The following is a 26,543-nucleotide window of genomic DNA, read 5'->3' as shown; positions in this document are numbered from 1 at the left end:
GTGTGTGTGTGTGTGTGTGTGTGTGTGTGTGTGTGTCAGGTGAGCAGAGAATACCCAGTTGTAATATGCTCATAGTTAAACAGGCTGCAAACAGTCAGTGCCCCAGCTCACACATGAAGGATAGCCAGTTGAGCAGGGGTCTGGAGAATGATTCCAGTCCAGTGGACTGCAAGGAGGAAGAAAATGGCAGGGAGAGGAAAGAAAATCATTGCAATTTTCATGACACCATTCAGCTCTTCACTAAAAACAGAGGCTATGGCTGGAATTTTATGACACCCCAACGAGCCAGATGATGGCGTGGGGGTGGCATAAAATTGAGCGGGAGGGCTTCGGGAGGCCTTCCCTACCTGCTCCCGCCTCCGGCCAACTTTACGGATTTCAGGGGGTGGGGGGGGGAGAAACAGTCCGCCCACCCTAGGCCAAGCCATGTAACGACAACTTAAGAGCCTTCGCCCGCCTCCATGGGTATTTTACCCATGGCAGGCGGGCATGCTAGGGCCACAGGGTGCCCGATTGAGGGCTGCCCCCGCCTCCCAACCCACCCCCACCACCAGGACCCAAGACGCACCCTCCTCCAAAACGACCACCCTTGCCTCACCAGGCACAACCGATCACCCTGGTGAGGCATCCAAAACCTACCTTGGATCCCGGCTCCATGGCATTCTCCTCAGTCGGCTGGGCTGCAGTCCCAGCAGTAGCCACCGCTCCCAGTGGCGCTGCTGGGACTAAGAGCTGCCGGCCCGATGATTGGCCAGCAGCTCAATGAGGCAGGACTTCCTCCCTCAAGCGGGTGGATGTCTCACCTCGGGACAATTAAAACGGGCTCACCACCCACTTATACGTCAGCGGCGAATTCCCGTCCGCCTAAGGTAAAATTCCGGGCTTTATTTTACTCATAATGCTGACACTGTAGCAATAATGTTATGCTTATTTATCCTGTAAAACCCAATAATTAATATCCACAATGAATCATTCATTTCAGATCCACTGTTACTACCACGGAGTAGTGGAGGGTGTTACTGATTCCAAAGTTTTGCTCAGCATATGCTCGGGTTTCAGGTAATGTATTACAACTGCTTTTGTTTCACAGCTAAAAATGGTTTCATATATCCCTAAATTGAGGTGAATATCTTACTTGAAATGATTGATTTAAAGCTTATGAATTATACTTTTCATCTAAAGACATTTAAAAAGAAAAAATGCATCTGTATGGCACTTTATCATACCTCTCAGAACTGGCCATCTCCCAGAATTGTCTCAATGCGCTTCACATTCATTGAATTACTTTTTGAAATGCAGCAACTTGTTTTGCTGGCAAATGTTGCAGTCAGTTTGTGCACAGCAAGCGAGGAATATTGGCTAGGACATCAGGAGAACGCCATGCTCTTCTTCAAATAGTGGCATCTTTAACACCTGCATCTCAGTTTAAGGAACTGCACTGGAATATTGGCGTAGGCAATGTGCTCAAATCCTGGAGTGAGGCTCAACCTCACAACCTTCCGATGCAGAGGTGGGAGTGTTACAAACTGAGCCAGGATGACCCCTATTTTAGCCAGGAATTCTTAAATAAATATTATTTAATATTATTTTATTCAATCCTATTTGAGGTTACAAACAGGGACTTAAGACCAAATGTAGTCTTTAGTTGAAGTGAGATTAGAAGCCATGGGATAATGGAGGCCGTGGTATAGTGGTTATGTCACTAAACTAGTAATCTAGATGCTAAAGCTAATGTTTTGGAGGCATGGGTTCAAATCCCACCACAGCAAATGGTAAAATTTGAATTCAGTTTATACATCTGGAATTAATGGTGACCATGAAACCATTCTGAATTGTTGTAAAAACCCATCTGGTTTCCTAATGCCCTTTAGGGAAGGAAATCTGCCATCCTTACCCAGTCTGGCCTATATGTGACTCCAGAATCACAGCAATGTGGTTGATCTTAAATGTCTTCAGTGGGTAATAAATGCTGGCCTAGCCAGCAATGCCCACATTCCATGAATGAATAATAAAAAAAATTGAACCAGGTTATACTAGCATGATTCAGTCTGCAGTTTAAAATTACATGTTCTGTCCTTATTGTTCTGTAGTATTTTGATTTTAAGGAAAGGACTCTAATTTATATAGCAGATTTCAGACTTCATGGTGCTCAAAACATTTTATAGCCAATTACGTGCAATTAAAGTGTAGTCACTGTTTTAGTGTAGGCAGTGAATTTGCACACAGTTAGGTTCCACAAACAGCAATAAGATACATGGTCAAAGGATTTTTTTAGTGATGTTGGTCAAGGAATAAATATTAGCCAGAACACCAGGGAAAATTCCCTTGCTCTTCTTCGAATAGTTGCATGGGATCTTATACATCCACCTGAGGGTAGATGAGGCCTCGGTTTAGCCTATTATCCAAAAGACAGCAATGCAATGCTCTCTCAGTACTGCACCCAAGATTTTAATTCATTATTTATAATTAAATAGAAAAACTTTACGGCATGTTTGGGAAGCTAAGGGGCAGAGTTGTTTTCTGTGCACCACAGCTGAGGAGACGCAAAAAATGAAATGTTACAGTAGTCATTTAGTCGTACAGAACATGAGTGTTGCTGAAAATAGAGAAATGTTGTCAAAGCTTTTCATCTTGCACTCATCAGGACAATCACAAGAATAACCAATGTAAGGGAAAACAACAACTTATACTGCATGAGAACAGAGTGCTGATTGGTAGAGGCATTGCCACGGAGAGTGCACCAGTTTACAGTGACTGAAAGTTAACTGTCAAGCTTTGAAATTTAAACCAGGCAGCTTGACTCTGATTGGTCAAGGCATTGCCCTGAGGAATGAACCAGCAAATGGCTGTCACTTATTTTGTTCAGCTGAAACAGGTGCAATTTTTTTTTAATTCTTTCATGGGATGTGGGCGTCGCAGGCCAGGCCAGCATTTATTGCCCATCCCTAATTGCCCTTGAACTGAATGGCTTGCTTGGCCATTTCGAGGGCATGTAAGAGTCAATGTGGGTCTGGAGTCATATGTAGGCCAGACCAGGTAAGGACAGCAGATTCCCTAAAGGACATTAGTGAACCAGATGGGTTTTTATAACAATCGACAATGGTTTCATGGCCATCATTAAACTAGCTTTAAATTCCAGATTTATTAATTGAATTCAAATTCCACCTTCTGCTTGTGGTGGGATTCGAACCAATGTCCCCAGAGAAATACCTGGGGCTCTGGGTTACTAGGCCAGTGACAATACCAGTACGCCACCACCTTCCCATGTTTCTACATATTCTTTCTGTCTGCAAAGAACAGGGTCCTGTATATTAATATATATAGCTTCCAGTATGTGCAAATGCGCAACACTGTGAGCCCTACTGACAATCCTAAATTGGTTGTCAGCGTAATTCTTAGCACACTGTGGATTATTTAGCATATGTTGTCCAATCGCGGAATCACATCTAATGTTGGAAACTCTGTTTTGAATTTCACAAGCACGGGCTGGTTGGGTACGGCCCGTATCTTGCCCGTTGCAAACAGCAGAAGGGACATGTTGTGTGATACGATCCGCCAGTCTTTGGGATGTACGGCCTAAATACCTAGCATCACACTGACATTGAAATTCATATCTCACATTACTCATTTGTGTGATAGGCAGAAGGACTTTTTGGCTTGACGGCAGCATCCTGTTAATGGCAAACACCACACATGTTGCTACTGCATAGTAGCAGCGTGAAATAGCTAGCTTTACCTGTTGCTCAAATATTTGGGATACATTACCCTTCTAGGGTAATTTGAGATAAACTGGGCATTTTCCAGGGCCAAAAAAGACAGCATTAGGCCCTTTCATAAGTTTGCGCAATATACAGCAAGAAATTATCTGATCAGGGTAGCCATTGTCATGCAGGATGTCTTTGATTCGCCCTATTTCAGAATCAAGCTTGCATGGTGAGCAAATGGCTGGTGCCCTATTTATGAGGTAGCCGATAAGGCCAATCTTATAGTGCATGGAACTGTAAGAATCCCGACGCGTGTATTGACCAGTGAAGGTAGGTTTGCAGTAGACCGTGGTAGAGAACCCCTTAACAGATTTCTCAACTAACACATCAAATAAGAGGAGCTCATTTGATTGCTCCATTTCAAAGGTGAATTTGAGTGCAGGATGAAGCCTTAAGATGGCATTCTCCATGGCAACGCCTTGGCAAGTTCACTTGCCAACCAATCAGCACTCTCTTCTCATGCAGTATAAGTTGTTGTTTTCCTTTACATTGGTTATTCTTGCGATTGTCCTGATAAGTGCAAGACGAAAAGCTTCGACAACATGTCTCTATTTTCAGCAATACTCAAATGCTACAGTGCCACCATTGGTGAGCAGCTGTGATTTCAGCATAGCGAGTTTAAATGGGAAGTTTCCATACTATGGGCTGGATCTTGTTCTTATCCCGACGGTGGGTTTCATGGTGGGGGTGGCCAGAGAATCGGGGCAGAATAGCCTGCCATGGAACCCTGGCGCCAGGGGATGAATTTTACTGACCCCCTGACGTCGGGGATTGTTGGGGAGGCCTGAAAATGTCTCCGGGAGACACCCTGACGCCAGGAAGGCTCAGCCTGATACTGCCAGTGGCAGCAAGGCCTCATGGCACCCTCCCCCCACCCACCGCTATCTGGCGACGGGAACCCCATTTAAATATTTAAATTAATTAAAATCAATGTATTAATTACCGTTACGCTCCTGCCATCTGTCCTGATGCGATCTTCGTGCCGCTGGCCAGCACTCCCACGCCATTGGATCCCCATCTCTTCTGGCTCCCGTTGCGCATTCTGAAATCTGATCGTGCCAGTCTTGCATCAGGAAACCTTCACGCTGACCCCAGTGGGGTGAGTTTAAACAACAGCCTACCCCCGAAACCACCCTCTGCAACAATCCAAAATCCTGCCCCAGATGAGGACAGAACTGGACTTGGCTGTGATGTTCTCTATAGTTGTATAGCCTGCCAACTCTCCCTAACAAAAGAAAGGAACAGGAGAAGGCCATTCAGCCCTTTAAGCCTGTTTTGCATTCAATTCGATCTTGGTTGAACTGCATCCTAACTCACTAACTAACCTCCTCAGCTCTCTGTAGCTGCAGGGTGAGCGCCTCCTGGAATGTGTACTCCAGAAAATTCTCAGTCTCCCATTTGTCCTGCAGGAACTCCAGCCAATCCTCAAGGTCACTCTGGTAGTAGGAATAGAAATGCCGAATAATTTTTAAAAGGCACAAAACTTCTAAATGTTGATGTTCAGAAGGGACTTGCTTGCACTCGTACAAGGAACACGGAAAGTTAGCATGCAGGTACAGCAAGCAACACAAAAGGCAAATGGCATGTTGGCCTTTATGGCAAGGGGATTGGAGTACAAGAATAAGGAAGTCTTGCTACAGTTGTATAGGGCTTTGGTGAGACCACACCAGGAGTACTGTGTGCAGTTTTGGTCTCCTTATTGAAGGAAGGATATTTTTGCATTGGAGTCGGTACAGCAAAGGTTTATTAGATTGGTTTCTGGAATAAGAGGCTTGTCCTATGATGAGAGGCTGAGTAAATTGGGCCTATACTCTCTGGAGTTTAGAAGAATGAGAGCCGATCTCATTGAAACATATAAGATTCTGAAGGGGTTTCACAGGGTAGACACTGAGAGGTTGTTTCCCCTGGCTGGGGAATCTAGAACACGGGGCCACAGTCTCAAGATAAGGGGTCAATCATTTAGGATTGAGGTGAGGAGAAACTTCTTCACTCAGAGAGTTGTGAATCTTTGGAATTCTCTACTCCAGAGGGTTGTGGATGTTCCATTGTTGATTATAATCAAGGCTGAGATAGATAGATTTTTGGTCTTTCAGGGAATCAAGGGATATGGGGAGCAGGCGGGAAAGTGGAGTTGAGGCAGCAGGTCAGCCATGATCATATTGAATGGCAGAGAAGGCTCGAGGTCTACTCCTGCTCCTATTTCTTATATCCTTATATTCCATCTTCATGCCTTGGTTCTGTAATCTTTAACGCCTTTGCCGATCAAAAATCTATTACTCTTAGTTTGGAAATTTTCATTTGGCAGTTGGACAAAGTGGAGGGTAGTGTTGACTGTGGAACTGTATCAGATTAAGGGGGACAGATTTTATTCCCGCGATAGAGGTCCTAGTGGTGGGCCGGAAGGCGGGGGAAGATCCCGCCTTGGCCCACAGTTGGACTCCAGGTGCTATTTCATGGCAATTAACTGCCTGCTTTTGGGGACGCCATCCCTTTAAGGGACGAGCTCCCACCTCCCGAGCTGCTGGCCAATTAGAAGGCTGGCAGCTCTGTAGTACTGGAAACGCCAGTGGGAGCAGTGGCCACGTCCAGTACTACAGGAGGCTCTGCAGAGCAGAACAGTGATGAAGACCCCAGGACGGGTAAGTGGAGTCGGGCTCCCTGTAGCTATTCAGACAGGCCCCAGCAACAGGGTCGTGGGGGGGTAGTGTTAGTGAGGGTGAAGAGGAAATCTTCCCAGAGGGCAGCTATCACCACCAGGGGGCCCTCTGGGGGCCTTGGATTACCCCCAGAGGAAGGACCCATCCTCCCCAACCCATCTAAGAGGCCGTCAGGACACACCAGGCGGCATCTCCACATGGCGGTGGAGAGTCTGAAGTTCCATATAGGCCAGACCAGCTAAGGACAGGAGATTTTCTTTCCTAAAATACATTAGTGAACTAATTGGGTTTTTACAACAATGCAATAGCTTTAAGGTCACTTTTACAGATACCATCTTATTATTTCCAGATTACTGTGTCCTCCGGTTCAGTGTGTTAATCTGCTCATTTAGTTTTAAACAGATTAATTTCTCTATTAAAATAGCAGTCAAAGTAAATTCATATGAATGTAATAATTGTTCATGTGGCAAAGTTACTCCAGAAGCTTCAAGGAAGTCAGCGAAGAAATAGGCAAAGTGAGGGTTAATGCTGAGGAGCTCCATAAGTATAGGGAGTGGACTTGAGAGCTGGAGGATGGCAAACAATATTTCAATATTCAAACAAACAGCAAGACATGATGTGAGAAAATCTAGACCAGTTAGTCTAACACCAGCAATAAGAAAAATGCATGACACAATTACACAAGATGTTATTAGTATGCAATAAAAAAAACAGAAGAAACCATAAGAAATAGTCTGCGTGGCAATGAAACCAATAGGTTATATTTATAAAGCATCTTGATTGAGCTGATGGAGGCTATCTAATGGATTTTCAGATAGCATTGTAAAGCGACAGGCAATATTAAGAAATGCTTCAAAGCAGCAATAGACAAGCAATTGTCATATGGAAAAGAATGTGGTTCTGGGACTATGGAATTGCCACATGGAATGTAGTTGGGCTAGCTTTACTTCAGAACATCCAGTGACAATGAATAAGCATTTTTGGGTCTTAGGTAAAATTTCTATCTTCATATCTGAGCATCTTCCTGGGATTACATGGTCTTAACAAATATAATTACATACATTGTGAAATTGCATACAACTTATTATCATTGAAATTTTCTCTTCAAATTATTCAACTCTGTTGTGTGTGCATGCGAGCATGTATATGCTCCCATGTATGTACCCATTCTAAAAATGATGAGATATGCACCCAAACAGCAGCCCTATGAGTCTGGCTCCCCTCTGGAAGCAAGGCATCATTGAAATTACCCTTTCGTTTCTTCATTACAGTGACTGGACAATGTGTACTCTTCTTATGTATTTATTTCAGAGGAATTATTTTAATTGGTGAAAAAAGTTTTGGAATTGAGCCATTGGAAAGCTCATTTACATTTGAACACCTAATTTATCGACTGGAAGACATGCAGACAGAACCTTTTATGTGTGGAGTACCTCACCATGGTGGATCAATGAATGATGATCATCACTTGAGCTATGGGAGTTTGACGCAGCACTTGAGGGTAATTGCAGCTCTATTTCATTGTTTCATTATTTAATAACCAAAAAATTAGCAACTTTGAGTCACAAAAAAATGACAGGTTCCTGAGTATTTTAGAATTAGCTTTTATCCAAGTCTAAATGGGTAAAGCTGCAGGTGTCAGAAACTGATTACACATTCCTGAAGAGTACCGATCATACCAGTTAATCAGAATACTGCTAGAGGGCATGAGAGTCCCTAGCAGAGTCTCACGTTGGTTCAGAGCCATGCTCTGGACTTAACCGGAATGAATGGACTCAGTACCAAATAATGTGTTAAGGCAATAATTTGTTTTAAATAATTATTAATGATAAAAATAGGAAAGAAAGATAACTTTATTAAAAAGAAAGGAAGGAAAAGAGTATAGAAAGACAACAATCTAATAGCGCACCAGCTATAACCCCAAATTAGTCTGTTCACGACAGCTCCCTAAAATGGTACCATTCCCCCTTGGTACATACATCACCAAGTCTCCAGAGAACCTTGCATGGAGGTGGACTCTCTGGTCAGTCACTTCATTGATGTCCCTTCCTCTGTAGTCTTCAGTGGTTGACTAGTCGACTCTGCTGCAGCCCCAAACATTGGATGCTGTGTCCCTTTAAGTTCAATTTCTGGCTCCATTCCGGCTTTCTGAGACCTCCATCAGACTTTCTCAAAACAAAAGTCTGACAACAATGAGTCCTTATCGAATTCTTCTCACAGGCACTACGAAGCTGCTCAGGCTGTTTACACATCCTTTGATGGTGTCTCTAACCTGCCATCAATCAGGTTACACTGTCCATCAATTAAACTCCATCCATAGTGGATCACCTCATGTGCAAGGTTATCCGTTGTCCTGGCTTGTAGTTCAAAGGTCATCGAATACCATTGGAACTGACTTCTGTTTAAACAATGGGAAACAACCGTTATTTTTAAGAGAAGAACAGTAGTTTAGACAAAACAACAACTGCGAACATAGCCTGCATGAAAAGGAAGGAGTTCTTGGGAAAAACAAGGTTACAGTTAATAATATTACTACTGATTGCCATTGGTTACATAATTGATTAATTATTTGACTTAATCAGAGCACAATCTCACTTTGTTTTAAATAAATGTCTACAAAGTATCCTTTAAAAATTCAATGCAGGTTAAATACGGGGTTTTTTTTAAGCAAAGCAAAAGCACAATGCAAAAACATAAAAGTATAAAAAGTAGTGGCTGCAGGCCTGAGGCCTACAGCTCCCTTCTTTAAAATACAGCAGAATTTTGTAATCAAGATAACTACTTTTTTAATTTATCCAGTTGGAATGATCTTTTTTATATCCCACTGGGGTTTCAAAGCTCGTAAAGGTCGCAGTTCGAGTTCAGTTACTTGTGAGGGCAACTGCTGATACATTTTACTTACGCATCATTGTACATAGCAATTAATGGGCAGAGACAGAATCTTCAGTAATTGAACAAAGACTAACAGATGCGATATAATCCATGGATGAACATTGATATTCATGCCCCAATTCCATAAATCCTCCCACCATGTGGTAAACCTGATATCAACAAATGTTTTATTAACATACTTGATATGTTGCTGCAAGCGGAAATACACTTTTTGGGATATAGCAATGCTTTCTCTTAATTCTCTCAGTTGTTCGGCCAGCTGAGGGACATCATAACTGAATCTTTTCACATACCCCCGTAATTGTCCCTTCATTTTATCTTGTACACTAATTTCTGTGATATTTTGATGGTAAGTATTTGTCAATTCTCAGTCACCCCTTATCAAATAAAAAAAGTGTGCACATTGGTTAAACAGCCATTCTGATTGTCAATGCCGCGGTTTAAACAATGGATTGATTTTAACCCTACCCACCTGGTAGCAACCGAGCAACTGGACAGTTATATCCTCTGCAGTTAGTTACCTGTCTTGGAGCTGACCTGGCTGGATTTTTACCACACAAGGCAAGGAAAGCTGCACATATTTCTTAATTGGGTTTTGCATGTGAACCTCTCTTTACCAGTTCTTCATTCACAATCTTCCCATTCAGGCAAAGGAAACAAGTAAATGTCGTTTAGAATGTATGTATGTTTTGTATATTTGGATTTATTATAAATATACACACTCGAAAGTTTCTTTGAGCATTCTCTTGTTAAATTATGGCTTAAACTGAGTGTTGCTGGAGCCATCTCCCATTCTCAACAGAAATGTAGAAACAGATGCACTATTTTTCTGTCGCATAAAGGTTCTTTGTACTACATTCTATAGTCACACATGCTGACTGGCAAGGGGTGAGCAGGGAAACATTAAGAGCCTGTTCGCTCCAACTTATTTGAATTTTAGTAGTATTTTCAATCTATATTGCTTCCAATCTTTGTGTAATACAGTTCCCCTCCCCCAGTTGCAGTGAGCATGAGGAGGACGGGTCTACTGATTATTACTAGGCATTTTATTTTAAATCGTTCAAAAAATTCTGATTGTATTCAGACATCACATTTACCTGTTTCAGAAGTGTACATTTGTTGGGCTGTGCTTTAGCCAGTTATGCCTTGGGCAATAAAAATGCATGCTCAGATCAATTTTAGGTAACGCACTTGAAACCTTTTTTCTATGGAAACTTGGGAAAAACTGATATCCTGTAATATAACTGTGGCATAAATTGTTTTTCTTTAAAAAAAACTGTTCGCAACACAGTCAAAACATATTCATCATTTTTATATATGTTCTGATATTGCAGTCATAAAATAAGATACTTATTCTGTAAGCTGAAAGCTAAATGCAAAAATATTGTATTTAATATGCAAATAACATAGCTAAGAGTCAAGTATACTCAGATATTTCCAGTAAAAAAGTGATCTAATTCTATCTTCATGTTTAACCATTAGAAAAAGCGAGCTGTTTTACCAACAACCAGTTATGTGGAATTGGTCTTGGTTGTTGACAATGACAAAGTAAGTATTAACTTATTCAAATTAGTTCAAAACTAGTTTCAAAAGCATATCAGTCTCACTAAAGCAGCTTACTTTTGGTCATATTTTGTGTTTTCCAGTATAATTTGCACAACAAGAATGAAACTATGATTCAGGAGCAAATGGTTGAACTGGTTCATATTGTAAATGGAGTATGTATGAATTTTTTGGATCAATTTTCAGTTATTTAATCTGGATGCAGGATTCTTCCTTTGAACATTCATGGAACAGTTGTAACCCTTGTGGATTTGAGGCAGGCATGGTTAGAGGCATGGACTAGAGGTTTTGTATCTTGTGTGGTATCACACCATGGATAATGGGGATTATAGATGGCAGGTCAAATATGGTTTAGAGGTAATAGATTGGATGTTGCATGGATTAGAGGAAGCCAGTAGTTTATTATTTGGGTTAAAGGAATCTGGTTAATGATTGCAGTGATTACTGTATTATTGGTGGTATGTCTCATTGAATATACTAGGTTCTTTAAAACAGGTCCCACCTGAGTATGTTCCAGAGCATGTCTGTTGACTTACTGGAAATGGGCACTTTAGATTAACTGAATGCCAATCTGCAAGTCCTTGAGCTAGAAATATTTAGTACTAGAACAAAAACACCAGTACCCAGCTGATACTAACTATTCTGGTTTACCCAGGACATTGGAAAATCAGTTTTTAGAAAAACCAAGAAGCTGTTTTGGGATGTACCTTTAATTGACATCATTGGACTGGCATGGTGATGCTCCATAGCTAAAAATGATTCATTAAATTTTAGTTATTAACTGGGAGGAATATAAGCCCCAATATTAACTAAGGGCAGGAATCACGGGTGTGGAGCCTGAAAAAGATGGAGACACCCAGATTCGAATTTCCCAAAGCTGACTCCTGCACAAAGCCAGTCAGGACGACATGGACGCCAGCAGGAGTGCTGCTTCAAGTTGCTGCCAGGAAAGCAAAGAGATTCCTAATGAAGTATGTGATTGGGGAGAGTGAGGGGTCTGGTCTATTGTAACCAGACTGGAATTGGGTAAGTCGGAGGCAGATGAAGCTCACGGTTACCCTCTCTGGGCAGGAGGAAGATTCCTGCTCCTGCTGGGCCACAGGACTTCTCTCAGAAATGTTAAAATATAATATTTATTTACCTGGCACTCTCTGGCCCGATGCGGCTTGCCACCAGCTTTTGCTGACAGCTTGGAGACTACATGAAATTCACACATCTCTGAGATAAATTGTGATGGGATTCGAATGACATCATTGGACTAGCCAATCAATGTTCTGTCCAAGCTGCACAGGTACACAGCAATCCAGTATGTACCTCACAGTGCAACAAACAGGCTGTGCACAACCAACTCGGCAATCTTAAAAGGACCATGCAGTGCAACAAACAGGCCACGTATGAGAAAGAAAAATTGGTGGGAATAATGCCGCCAATATTTATGAGGCCCCGCCTGCCTGGACTGAACGGCCTGCAGGCTCCTGAAAGCTCAGGAGTTAAAATTTCAGAGGTCCATGAATGTTATGGGAATGCAGCCATTTCTGTCCAGCTTCCGTTTTAACCCCATGCCCACACCATTCCCATTGGGTTAGCAGGGTTAAAATTGATTCTATAGATTTTATAAGTTAATTAAACAGGTAGAGAAAGCACTGGATATTGCAAATATTCTCCAGCTCTTTTCCTCTCCTGTCACTACTTTTCATTAAACAGAAAACCAACCATCAATAGAAAGTATTAACTGGCCTTTACATTACCTTTCAGATGTACAGCTCCCTGAACGTCGGTGTCATACTGACTGGTCTTGTGATCTGGAAAGATAAAAATCAGATTGCGATCAGTGGAAGTGCTGGGGAGGTTTTGGGTAAATTTGTAAGATGGCGTGAACGAGTCCTGCTCCCTGAGAAGAGACATGACAGTGGACATCTGATTCTGTAAGTTTATTTGTGTGGGAATTTCAGCACGGTTTCTTCCACTCCATTGCTGTAATTTTGATGCATACCCCCTTAAGCACTTAAATATATGAGTGTGATCCATATTTTAACATCTTCTTCAATGTTGCATTGTACAATTATGCGATGTTGGGGTGATTGAGGAGTGGACCAAGGTGTTGTGGAGGGAACAGTCCCTTCAGAATGCTGAAAGGGGTGGGAAGGGGAAGATATGTTTGGTGGTGTCATCACACTGGATGTGGCAGAAATGCCAAAGGATGATCCATTGAATATAGAGGCTAGTGGAGTGGAAGCTGAGGACAAGGGGAATTATCATAGTTCTTGGAGGAAGGCGAAGGGGTGAAAACAAAAGTGCAGGAAATAGAATGGACCCAGTCAAGGGCCCTGTCAACCACAGTGGAGGGGAATCCTCGGTTGAGGAAAAAGGAAGACATATTGGAAGCACTGGCTGTTTACAGTGCAGCCTCCTTTATCTCATGGAGATCAAACAGAAACTTTGCAGAACATCTTTGTTCAGTCCGGAAGCGTGACTTCGAGCTTCCAGTCTTCTGTTGTTTTAATTCTTTGCTCCACTCTCACGCTGGCCTTTCTGTCCTCAGTCTCCTATACTGTTCCAATGAATCTGGAAGGGTGAGGGCTTGCCCTGGTACCCAAAAACGCCTTGAGAGTCAGATGTCTTTTACAAACGAACGATCTCTATTTACGAGCATGCAAGCAGAAGTCCTACTCTCACGAATGATTGTAGGGGTTCTGCTTGTACATTGTTCTAGTAGTCATTTTATACAGTTTTACAGGATGTTTACTTGATAAACTGTTTCTTAATTACATCATCTCCCATCTATTGCCTTCCCTGATCTCATCCAGGCTTGGTTATATTATTCACCTCGTCAATCTCCTGATTATCTTATTCATAGGATTCTTAGGCTATTCATAGGATTCGGGTGTCTCCCTCCTGAGCTCGTTACTTTCTGATTAGGTATTCATATAATTCATGCGTCTAGCAGGCAAGCTTTCTCAAGTTACAGGGACCTAAGTTACACCAAGTATCCCATGGTTCCCTATGCCAGTCTCCCCTGCAAATCTCAATGGGTTGGATTTTATAATTCTGCTGCCGGGAGCAACGGCTGATATACAAAATGGCAGTGATCCCACCTGTGACGTTAGCGGTCACGCCACTGCGATTACACGGCTGATGGCCATTTTACAAATGGAAACAGCCATTCCCCCCATCCATCATGTGGCGGGGGCAGCAATGGTGATACTGATCATGGCATAGTTTGGTGTTGGCGATGGTGCTGGTGCCATCTTTTAAAGGCTGCCAGCCCTGCATTTAGTCTTTCCGAGCATTGAGCAGCAGCTCATTAAATGAACACCTCTCTGGTTTGTAATAAATTTATCACTCAGCAGACCCCCCCTCCCCCCCAGCATCATTCTGGCCATGTCAGATGTCAGAGCAAGGGTGGCCCCTCCCCCCATTCACAAGCAAGCCTCTTGCAGAGATCCTCCCCAATTCAAACACAAGCCCCTTGCAGAGTTCCCCCAGTTCAAACACAAGTCCCTTGCAGAGATTCCCCCCATTCAAACACAAGCCCCTTGCAGAGATCCCCCCAATTTAAACACAAGCCCATTGCAGAGTTCCCCTCCATTCAAACACAAGCCCCTTGCAGAGTTTCCCCCAGTTCAAACACAAGCACCTTGCAGAGATTCCCCCCATTCAAACACAAGCCCCTTGCAGAGTTTCCCCCAGTTCAAACACAAGCCCCTTGCAGAGATTCCCCCCATTCAAACACAAGCCCCTTGCAGAGATTCCCCCCATTTAAACACAAGCCCCTTGCATAGTTCCCCCAGTTCAAACACAAGGCCCTTGCAGAGATCCTCCCATTCAAACACAAGCCCCTTGCAGAGTTTCCCCCAGTTCAAACACAAGCCCCTTGCAGAGTTTCCCCCAGTTCAAACACAAGCCCCTTGCAGAGTTTCCCCCAGTTCAAACACAAGGCCCTTGCAGAGATCCTCCCATTCAAACACAAGCCCCTTGCAGAGTTTCCCCCAGTTCAAACACAAGGCCCTTGCAGAGATCCTCCCATTCAAACACAAGCCCCTTGCAGAGTTTCCCCCAGTTCAAACACAAGCCCCTTGCAGAGTTCCCCCTGTTCAAACACAAGCCCCTTGCAGAGTTTCCCCCAGTTCAAACACAAGCCCCTTGCAGAGTTCCCCCTGTTCAAACACAAGCCCCTTGCAGAGTTCCCCCTGTTCAAACACAAGCCCCTTGCAGAGTTTCCCCCAGTTCAAACACAAGCCCCTTGCAGAGTTTCCCCCAGTTCAAACACAAGCCCCTTGCAGAGTTCCCCCTGTTCAAACACAAGCCCCTTGCAGAGTTTCCCCCAGTTCAAACACAAGCCCCTTGCAGAGTTCCCCCTGTTCAAACACAAGCCCCTTGCAGAGTTTCCCCCAGTTCAAACACAAGCCCCTTGCATAGTTCCCCCAGTTCAAACACAAGGCCCTTGCAGAGTTTCCCCCAGTTCAAACACAAGCCCCTTGCATAGTTCCCCCAGTTCAAACACAAGGCCCTTGCAGAGATCCTCCCATTCAAACACAAGCCACTTGCAGAGATCCCCCAATTTAAACACAAGCCCCTTGCAGACTCAGCATAGCAGCAATAAAGCCCACATCCCCTAAAAAACTCCGATGAGTTTACCTTCCTTTTTGCGGCACCGAGGACTCTTGCCTTGCTGGTGCCAGCCTTTGAAAATTGATAAACTGAAGGCACTTGAGTACTGCACATCACGCACAAAATTAAGAACACTTCTTTGGATCACGGGGAATGAGATTCAAATTTGTTTATAGCAGTATTTATAACATTTAAATGACGATGCCTCTTGTCTGGACATCAATGCCGTCACGGTACCTCCCCGCCTCCGACAAAATCAGCAAACAGCGATTTGGCGCCGGTTTCCGTGCCGGATGGTTCCATGGTGGATGATTCCATGGCAATTCTCCAGCCCCCATGCAAATGAACCCGCCTCCAACAATGGAGCCAAATTCAGCCCAATGTAAGCTCGAGGAACAGGATCTTATCATCGATAAGGCATTTTACAGCCTTCCAGACTCGATAATGAGTTCAACAATTTCAGATCTTAACTTCTGCTCCCTTATTTTTTGGATGGCAGCTGTTGCTGATTATTCTGCTTTTTCCACTTATGCCTCTCTAGGCGCATCTTTTGTTTCCTTATTTGTCCCATTACCACCCCATTTTGCCTTGCACCATCATCTCTTTTGTCATTTAATCTATCCTGTAATCCACCCCATCACAGACCTTCTCTTTTTTTCTTTCTCCATTCCCCATTTCCCCGCCTCTGTACTTGCTTTAAAACTTGTTACATCTTTAACTGATGAAAGGTCATCGACCTGAAATGTGAACTTTGTTTCAATCTCTACAGATGCTGCCAGACCTGCTGAGTATCTCCAGCAGTTTTTTTATTCCTGGTCTAAAACATGGTTATCCATTCAGTTCCTGTGCCACGATGGGCTGGATTCTATAGGACCGCCGCCGAAAGTGGCAGTGGCCGTAAAAGACGGCAGCCCACACACTCGGGCTGCACATCGCAGAGCTGCCATGATTCTAAACGCGATTTCTCATTAGCATGCCCAGGAAAGCTCACCCACCCCCCCCACCACCACAACGACGTAGAGGATGTGGGTGAGCCGTCCCCGGCAACGGTGTCCAGCGCTACTACTCAGGCACCGGCGCCATTTTAATGGGCTTAGAGCCCCAAATGACCTTATCGAATTTTAAAGGCAAATTGCATTTAAAAGTCTTAAAAATAATTTAAGAAGTCTTTCCATCCCCTCTCCAAGCCCCCCCCCCAATAGCCTTACATTCAATTCCTTGCCCACTCACCCCCCAAAATACTTACCTTGACTATGTGACCTTCCTCCCGCCCAAAAGTTCATAAACTTTAATCCTCAACCCCTTCCCACCATCCCCCCATCCCCCCAACCAATCCAAAGAGTTTGATCCCGCTCCCCCACCCCGCACTGAAAAAAGTACCTCCTCCCCCCTCCTCACAGGAGTTGTGCCTCGTTTCCCCAGATAGGGATCCGAAGGTGCTTCGATGCCGGCCGCCAGGATGAAGATCGCAACCTGTTGTCTGAATCGCAGTGGCCGGCATGTTAATGAATGGTAAGTGCCTATCCACATATTGTAATGTGGATCCTGTTGCTGGGCAGCAGGGGCGGGACACAAGGTCTTGCCGCTGCCGCCAAGATCGGGACAGGCCCTGCGGCGTCAAGATCGGTGGCGTGCCTCATCCGGAGCAACCTTCATGCCCGCCCCCCACCCCGCCCGCCACCATTCCTGATGTCGAGGGCTCTATAAAATTCAGCCTGATGTCTAGAATAAGCACAAGTGATTTCAGACATCTTTTAAGTGTTGTTTTTATATTTAATTTACATTTTGATCATTTTAATTCGAATAAATGTATGCAAGCTGCAGAGAATGTCTGAATCCTTCAGTTTGCAGACTATAAAACTAGATCCATCCACTGTGAATCCATGGATTATTTTTCATACAAGTCCAACAAGTTTATTAAAGAAGGCTAGAATAGCTTTAAGTCCTGCAATTGTGTGAACAGGGAGTTATGTGAGTAGGTATAGCCTTTGCACTGTCCAATTGCCACAGCCCCCACCCAGCATGAACACAGCAGCAGTGAGGCAAAAGTGGAAGTGCACCTCATACCATCCCATTGCCACTCTTGGTATGGCTGCTACCATTTTTGTTGGGGTCTTCACATGGCCAGCCCAAACTGAATTGTTTTTAATCTTAGTCTTTATATTAATTTTTTTAAAGGGAATACTGCAAAAGATTGACTAATTTACGAGGTGAAGAGCAAATTTAAGGCTGCAAGCTTAATGTAACTGCCAGAATGCATCAGGCCATTGACCCTCTTTCAGCACTGCAGCCAGGTACACAGGACAACCCTACAGTTGCCAACCTCCTCCGCTATCTCCAACCAGGCCTACTTAGTTTGGCGAGCTGATCTCCTCCTGCTGTCCCAAGGGAACAGGACTTCCTTCCATTCCCTTACAGCCTGGAGGAGTACCTCCAGGGAAGCAACGTTGCATCTTGGAGTAACCCTTGATCTACCTTTGGCCATGTCTTCACTGCCACGGCTCTCTCACTGCTCTCTCGGGACCTGCTGCATTATCATGTGCTACTGGCTGGCTTTTAAAGATGGCACCAGTGTTTCAAGTTCCAGAACATTCCCCCGCCTACACCATCCAACTGGCCCCCTCCCCTGCCTACTGGGACTTAATTGGCCAACCCTGACAATATCGCGCACACAACTCCGCACCCTGCCCTCGCGGGCATGATACTCATTTTTGGTCCAGGCAAGCGGGACTTGCTTGCTTAAGGTAAAATTCCGGCCAATGTGTCCTTATGAGGTTTAGATTAATTTAAAATACCTTAAAGTTGGCCTTAAGAACCAAAGGCCAACTTTGTATTGACAGAATTGGATTAAATCGGACAGCGCTGTGGATATAAAACTTCAGAATTGGATTTTCCAGCCATTATACAACATGCCTGATAGGCAGTTCTATTGAAGTCAATGGAGTTGAATATTGGGTGGAGCATATAACTGGCAATTATGTGATGCCGTAAATTTACATCTCCAATTTTGTTTCCAATATTTTCAAATATCTTAGACTGCAAATAGAGGGACACGGACCCCGGAAGTGCAGAAGGTTTTAGTTTAGGCAGGCATCAAGATCGGCGCAGGCTTGGAGGGCCGAATGGCCTGTTCCTGTGCTGTACTGTTTTTTGTTCTTTGCTCTTTGTTGGATGGAGAAGAGTATAACAACTAGTTAAATATATGTTTTGATTGTTCTTTTGTTTCTTTTTTCTTTTGGGCCTCCTTATCTCGAGAGACAATGGATACGCGCCTGGAGGTGGTCAGTGGTTTGTGAAGCAGCGCCTGGAGTGGCTATAAAGGCCAATTCTGGAGTAACAGGCTCTTCCACAGGTGCTGCAGAGAAATTTGTTTGTTGGGGCTGTTGGACAGTTGGCTCTCCCCTTGCGCCTCTGTCTTTTTTCCTGCCAACTACTAAGTCTCTTCGACTCGCCACAATTTAGCCCTGTCTTTATGGCTGCCCGCCAGCTCTGGCGAATGCTGGCAACTGACTCCCACGACTTGTGATCAATGTCACACGATTTCATGTCGCGTTTGCAGACGTCTTTATAACGGAGACATGGACGGCCGGTGGGTCTGATACCAGTGGCGAGCTCGCTGTACAATGTGTCTTTGGGGATCCTGCCATCTTCCATGCGGCTCACATGGCCAAGCCATCTCAAGCGCCGCTGACTCAGTAGTGTGTATAAGCTGGGGATGTTGGCCGCTTCAAGGACTTCTGTGTTGGAGATATAGTCCTGCCACCTGATGCCAAGTATTCTCCGAAGGCAGCGAAGATGGAATGAATTGAGACGTCGCTCTTGGCTGGCATACGTTGTCCAGGCCTCGCTGCCGTAGAGCAAGGTACTGAGGACACAGGCCTGATACACTCGGACTTTTGTGTTCCGTGTCAGTGCGCCATTTTCCCACACTCTCTTGGCCAGTCTGAACATAGCAGTGGAAGCCTTACCCATGCGCTTGTTGATTTCTGCATCTAGAGACAGGTTACTGGTGATAGTTGAGCCTAGGTAGGTGAACTCTTGAACCACTTCCAGAGCGTGGTCGCCAATATTGATGGATGGAGCATTTCTGACATCCTGCCCCATGATGTTCGTTTTCTTGAGGCTGATGGTTAGGCCAAATTCATTGCAGGCAGACGCAAACCTGTCGATGAGACTCTGCAGGCATTCTTCAGTGTGAGATGTTAAAGCAGCATCGTCAGCAAAGAGGAGTTCTCTGATGAGGACTTTCCGTACTTTGGACTTCGCTCTTAGACGGGCAAGGTTGAACAACCTGCCCCCTGATCTTGTGTGGAGGAAAATTTCTTCTTCAGAGGATTTGAACGCATGTGAAAGCAGCAGGGAGAAGAAAATCCCAAAAAGTGTGGGTGCGAGAACACAGCCCTGTTTCACACCACTCAGGATAGGAAAGGGCTCTGATGAGGAGCCACCATGTTGAATTGTGCCTTTCATATTGTCATGGAATGAGGTGATGATACTTAGTGTTCTTTTGTACAGCCAACATAAATGCATTCTTAAGTTTGAGCAATCAGATAGCCTGTGGAGCCAATTGTCACCAAACCAGTTTGCCTGGGTGCATTAACATTGACTTGTTGACTTGTTTCATTGTTTCGAAGAGTTCCGAAGAAGGGTCACTGACCCGAAACGTTAACTCTGCTTCTCTTTCCACATATGCTGCCAGACCTGCTGAGTGGTTCCAGCATTTCTTGTTTTTATTTCATTGTTTCTTTTCTGTTTCAGAGGTAAAGCACAGTTTAGTGGAATTCTAGGCTTGGCCTTTGTAGGCACAGTCTGTTCTACCAGGCTTGGAGGTGGAATTGATGTTGTAAGTGATCTCTTTATTACTTCAGGGCAGCCATTGAATAAATTGGGCATTTAATGTTGCTGCAAGTTTGTTGATAACAGCAAATGTAACTTTTTCAATAATTTTGTTCTTTTCAATTCTTCAAAGACCTAGGGCCTAAAATTATATTATTAACTGCATGGTGGAGGTGTTAATACATTTATTTTAAGTAGACTAATAACTTCCTTAAAATAGCAAACAAAGGAATTACATACATAAACATTAAGCATTCATATATACTAATAATGCACAGAACAATTTCAAAATCACATTTTTTCTGTTTACAATAACAACTTGTATTTATATAGCAGCTTCAACATAATAAAATATCCCAAGGTGCTTCACAGGAATGTTGTAAAGTAAAAGCCACACAAGGAGACGTTAGGGAAGATGACCAAAAGCTTAGGCAATGAGGTTGGTTTTAAGGACCGTCTTAAAGGAGGAAAATGAGGTCGAGAGGCAGAGAGTTTTAGGGAGTGTATTCCAGAGCTTGGGCCCCAGGCATCTGAAGGCATGGCCACTAATGGTGGAGCAATTAAAATCAGGAATGCTCAAGTGGCCAGAATTAGAGGAGCACAGATATCTCATAGGTCTGAAGGACATTACAGAGAAAGGGAAGGATGAAGCCATGGAGCAAATTGAAAACAAGGATGTGAATTTTAAAATTGAAGCGTTGGTCAGCGAGCACAGGGGAGATGAGTGAATGGGAATTGGTACAAGTTCAGACACAAGCAATGTTTTGAATGAGCTCAATTTAAAATGGGTAGAATGTGGGAGGCCAGCCAGGAGCACATTGGAATAATCATATCATTTGTAAGCCCAACCAATAACTACCATTTCTTACTTTGATGACTTAACAAATAAGACCATTTTCAGCTACTGCATTGCTGCCATATCTGGAGACACTTTCCTAACACCTTTAGCACACTACAGGAACAAGAAAAAAACTTACAGTAACAGGCACTTCTCTCATCTCAGCCGCCATCCTCTATTTCACCATCAGGACCCTTCTTGCCTGTATTTTATTGCTAACATGCTCATTCTTCCATAGAGCTGTTCTCACTTGTTACTCCGAAGCTCCAAGTATGGGTTTTTTCTCCCTAAATCCTAAGTATTGAAACAAAAATTCACCACTGTTTCCTACACAACTCATTTTTCTTTCCAGGAAGGCAAAACAATGGGACTTTTTTAAAGTGTTCCTTTCTTACAATTATCTAGAGTCTTTTAAAACCCAAGTTTGATATCACTCAATCCCTGCTTTTGATTTATTTTGTCTCGTCTCTGGCTTTCTTCAACATTGCTGATGGCTTGCAACATGTGCCTTGCCCCTTCGCATGGATTTCTCAATTAAAAGGCCGCCCTCTAAATGGAAAGGCTACCAGTATTTTGATTCAATGACTACAGTGTAGTTGTTCTTAAATTTTCTTTTCATCAGAAGTGATATTTAATATTAAATAATCAGAGGGTGGCTATTTGCATACTTAGTCCACTAATTCCAACGACCATCTACACCAGTTAGTTATGAAGTATTGTGTCATTTTGGATCATTGAAAAGTTACTTGTACCAAGTCCCATGCACACATCACTCCTCTGATCGCTGACCGACATTGGCGCCTGGTCTGGCAACCCCGTGATTTTAAAATCCTCACCCTGGTTTTCAAATCCCTTCGTGGCCTTGCCTTTCTACATCTTTAAAACCAGCTCCAACCATACAACCCTCTGGATATCGGCGCCCCTCTAATGCAGGCCTCTTGCACACCCCTGATTTTAATTGCTTCATCATTGGTGGCCATGCATTCAGCTGCTTAAGCCCTACTATTTGGAATTCCTTCACTATACCTTTCTACTTTTCTTTAAGATGTTCCCTGAACCTACCTCTTTGACCAAGCTTCTGGTCATCTGTCCTAAAATTACTTGATGTGGCTCAAATCTTGTTTGATAACACTCCTGTGAAGCTCCTTGGGGCATTTTACTACATTAAAGGTGCTATATAGATGGAATTTGTTGTTTTTGTAAGAATTCTTTCCCTCTAAGCAACCAAATCTATCTCTTTTTCCAATTAGTTTGACAGCAGTAATGTGGCAAGGGCTGCAACAATTCTTGCTCATGAATTAGGACATAACATGGGAATAAATCACGATTCAGAAGGCTGCATATGCCCAACCAAGAGCTGCATCATGTTCAGTGCAATTACGTAAGTACAAAACTGCCATATTTGGTATTTTCCTGTGGGTGTGGAAAAAAAGGAAATTATTTCCCATAGTTTCATTATAGATTATGGGTCTCAGGAATATAACGCAAATCTAGATTACAAGGAAAGCTTAAGGAAATAGGATTGTTCTCTTGGAGAAAAGATGTGATGGAGTTAATTCAGTTGACGTTTTCGAGATTATAAAGGGAATTGACAAAATTGATCCAGGAATATTATCTGCTAGGATAAAGGGTTTAAATCCCAGGGCCACATTAAAAATGAGGAAGTCAGGGAAAGAAATGTTGAATAAATTACCACAAAAAAGCTATTGAAGCATTTACTATAAATAGGTTCAACACACAGTTCAATGATTCTGGAGAGAAAAGGATCTGCGGGAAATGGTAAGAGATGTCTCAGTGTGAGGGAAAAGAGGACAAGCTTTATAAAGTCTAATGACCTTTCCAGTTAGTAAAAGCTCTTATCATCAATTCTTAAAATGCAGCAGCACAAAAGGAGGCTATTTGGCCCATCATGCTTGTGCCGGCCCTATGAAAGAGCTATCCAAGGTGGAATTTTATGTGCTGTGCAAGAGCAGATTTGATGGCATCTGGGGTGATAAAATTAGGCAGCAGGTGTTTTTCCGGATTCCTGACGGTGGGATATTTTAGAGAAATTAAGTTGGCAGCGGGTTTGCGGCGTTCGGGGGTTCCCCCAGCGTGGTGCCGGATTGCACCTTTGCATTTATTTAAATAACATGAATACTAATTACTCTATGCATAGTTACAATTCAGTCCTATCTGGCAGATTAAGTGAACAGCGAGCGCTATTCCTGTGCCACCCAGTTCACGATTGTTTTACTGTGGCGTGCGGCAGACGGATTTGTACAGTTGAGTCTCAGGACTGTGCTCTTCTTTCTTTAACTCATTCGCTAAACTAATGCCAGCATTGAAATTGATGTTTGCCTCCAGGCTCGGCACCAGCAAGGGTCAATCTTTTCAGGGGATGTTTTTATTTTTTATTAGTTTGTGGGATATGGGGTCGCTGGCTAGGCTAGCATTAATTGCCCATCCCTTATTGCCCTTGAGAAGGTGGTGGGGAGCTGTCTTCTTGAACCGCTGCAGTCCTTGGGGTGTAGGTACACCAACAGTGCTGTTAGGAAGGGAGTCCCAGGATTTTGACCCAGTGAAAGTGAAGGAACGGCGATATTGTTCCAAGTCAGGATGGTGTGTGGCTTGGAGGGGAGCTTGCAGGTTGTGGTGTTTGGAAGGTGTTGTCAAAGTAGCCTTGGCGAGTTGCTGCAGTGCATCTTGTATATCAGGGTTGTCCAACATACAGCCCACAGGCCAGGATCCGGCCCGAAAAGGTTTCCATCTGGCCCACGGGTGTAAACTGTACCCGGGGCCGTTCCACATCTTCGCCAGGGCTCCGTGACTGGAGATGGGAAATTTTACTTTGTCTTCTTCCGGCGGAGTGGCCTTTTTAAAAACTGCGCGCTGTCAGTTTCACAGCTGACAGCTGCTGAAGCAGGAACGTGCTTCCCAACTTTGGCCAATTCGAGGTTTTCCGACTTGTTTAAAAAGCCCGCTGGAAAACCCAGAACCCGTGTGATGTTAGGAAGCGTGTTGCTGCTTCAGCAGCTATCAGCTGTGAAACTGACAGCGTAATGTTTTTAAACAAACTGACCAACCACAAAGCTGCTGTGCTGAGCGCTCCCTCTCAGTGCAACTGTCAGAGAGACAGAGAGAGGGAGTAAACAGAGAGAGAGAGAGTGACAGAGAGAGGGGGGAAAAGAGAGAGAGGGGGGAAAAGAGAGAGAGGGGGGAAAAGAGAGAGAGGGGGGAAAAGAGAGAGAGGGGGGAAAAGAGAGAGAGGGGGGAAAAGAGAGAGAGGGGGGAAAAGAGAGAGAGGGGGGAAAAGAGAGAGAGAGAGAGGAAAACAGAGAGAGGAACACAGAGAGGGGGGGTGACAGAGAGAGAGGGGGGAAACAAAGAGAGATAGGGGATAGAGAGAGAGGGGGGAACAGAGAGACGGGGGAGACAGAAAGATGGGTGGGCCGGGGAGGTGGACAGAGGGGGAACACAGAGAGCGAGGACAACACAGAGAGGGGGGAACACAGGAAAAAAGAGACAGAGACAGCGAGAGAGATCAAGATCACTCCTGACAAATGAATTTCTATCCAGAATACTCTGCATTATTACATCAAATATGCGGGCAGACATTGACTACTCATACAAGCAAAAACAATGCCAGGTATCTCACTAAATCAGTTTTCAATATAGTGATGAGAAAGTAAGTCAGTAAATTAGTCTTCTCATTGAAAGCTGCTTCACAAAAAGGCACATATGTTTTTGTTTTTATTAGTAAGGTAAATTTTTACTGCCTTTATCTTTCGAAATTTGCTCCTTGGAACCCGCTGGGCTGAGCAAAAATCGCAATGCGGCCCTCGACCCAAAAAGGTTGGACAACCCTATTGTATATGGTACACACTGCTGCCACTGTGCATCGGTGGTGGAGGGAGTGAATGTTGAAGATGGTGGATGGAGTGCCAATCAAGCGGGCTGCTTAGTCCTGGATGGTGTCGAGCTTCTTGAGTGTTATTGCAGCTGCACTCATCCAGGCAAGTGGAGAGCATTCCATCATACTCCTGACTTGTGCCTTGTGGACAGGCACTGGGGAGACAGGCGATGAAGGCATGGTGGCAGGGGCTACATGGAGGATCATGGCAGGGTACTCGGGGAGGGAAGGGTGGGGCCAATCGGGTGCATGGAGGAGCAGGGGTGGGTATTCAGTGAGGGAAGAGTGGGGTTGATCGGGTGCATGGGGGAGCAGGGGAGGGTACTCAGGGAGGGAAGGATGGGGCTGATTGGGTGCATGGAGGAGCAGGGGAGGGTGGAGTGGAGCCTTCAGGGTGTTGAATGGTAGCTACTGATGCTGAAGATGCATGTTGTCGGCTGCAGGGGAGATGGGTGGTTTCGAGCATTACAGTGCGAAGATATTTGGAAAGGGCCTAAAGGGAGGAATGAGTGCTGTCAATGTTGGGTAGCTGTGGGGCAAATTAAGGGTACTGGCTAACAGAGGTAACAGTCACAGTCAACGGGGGCAAATGGATTCTGTAGGGGGAAAAGGTTAAGACTAATAGGTGAGTATTCGACAGCTTCATATGGAGGGGAATGGGACTCGGCAACAATGATCAGGTCAATGTGAGGAGGTTCAAGGGTAAGAGTCAGTGTATCGATAGTAACGGGCGTGGGAATGGGGGGAAGGATGACATGAATACATTGATGATTACACTGTGCACGGTAAATTTAAATGAGCCATCGCACTGAATAACGCGATGGCTCTGTGACATGCTGTCTGCATGGGCAGACCGCCATTGTTTACATCTGCTGCTGATTATGGTGATGGCATCATAAATTTCAGCCCAATAAGTCACATCTTCAAGGAACGTTGGGAGGAGAAACATAATTCCCCACAGAAATTCATTTTTGCATGAGGTCTTATTCACCCGAATGTAGCCCTTAGGGGAAGGAGCTCCTGGAGGGAAGTCCAGGTTCCTTGTCCCCCTCTTGCTTAGACTCTGCTGCATGGAGTCCATGACAGCAACGATGGAGTGCAGGTCAGATCGCATATGGCTCGAGCACTCAACCAGACTCGCCACAGAGCTCGCCAAACTCCCGAATGAGGAAGTCATACGCTCATATGCCTGGGACATGGCAGACGTCATGGCTTGCATGAACTCCTCCACGGCACACACAAAGCTACGCATCTCTGACATATTTTCCAGATGGTTTTGCTGCACATCCAGCAGATTTCTCGTCGCTACAAACAGAGGATCATCATGAGTGTGGGGCTGAGCAGGGGCCTGGTCCCCAGCCATCCTCCCATTGTCATGAGACTGGCTGGCACATGCTCCCTCAGCTGCTGGGATGTGTCTGTGTCATGACCACCTGCTTCTGATCCAGATTCCAATCTTAAACCCCCACAGACCAGGTGGATGTATCTGC

General features: G+C 44.4%; 1 protein-coding gene and 1 long non-coding RNA gene across 2 annotated transcripts in view; one reads left to right on the top strand and one right to left on the bottom strand.

Annotated features, from left to right (window-relative positions):
• Positions 1 to 26,543, top strand: part of LOC137380651 (disintegrin and metalloproteinase domain-containing protein 9-like) — a 71,451-nt gene that overhangs the window by 15,705 nt on the left and 29,203 nt on the right. The window contains exons 5-11 of the mRNA XM_068052816.1: positions 983 to 1,059; positions 7,733 to 7,922; positions 10,796 to 10,861; positions 10,960 to 11,031; positions 12,632 to 12,801; positions 20,246 to 20,330; positions 22,412 to 22,542. Of these exons, the coding sequence (XP_067908917.1) occupies positions 983 to 1,059; positions 7,733 to 7,922; positions 10,796 to 10,861; positions 10,960 to 11,031; positions 12,632 to 12,801; positions 20,246 to 20,330; positions 22,412 to 22,542 (791 nt within the window). The remainder of the gene's footprint in view (positions 1 to 982; positions 1,060 to 7,732; positions 7,923 to 10,795; positions 10,862 to 10,959; positions 11,032 to 12,631; positions 12,802 to 20,245; positions 20,331 to 22,411; positions 22,543 to 26,543) is intronic.
• The window catches only part of LOC137380655 (uncharacterized), a 52,734-nt gene continuing 34,991 nt past the window's right edge, over positions 8,801 to 26,543 (bottom strand). Inside the window, exons 4-5 of the long non-coding RNA XR_010977058.1 lie at positions 12,625 to 12,678; positions 8,801 to 8,819 (exon numbers count right to left, since the gene is read on the bottom strand). This is a non-coding gene — a long non-coding RNA (uncharacterized lncRNA). The remainder of the gene's footprint in view (positions 8,820 to 12,624; positions 12,679 to 26,543) is intronic.

This window comes from Heterodontus francisci, chromosome 20 (genome assembly GCF_036365525.1).
Source record: "Heterodontus francisci isolate sHetFra1 chromosome 20, sHetFra1.hap1, whole genome shotgun sequence".
Lineage (NCBI taxonomy): Eukaryota > Metazoa > Chordata > Chondrichthyes > Heterodontiformes > Heterodontidae > Heterodontus > Heterodontus francisci.
The sequence above is the reverse complement of the archived record's forward strand: the minus strand, read 5'-3'. Positions and strand labels throughout refer to the sequence as shown.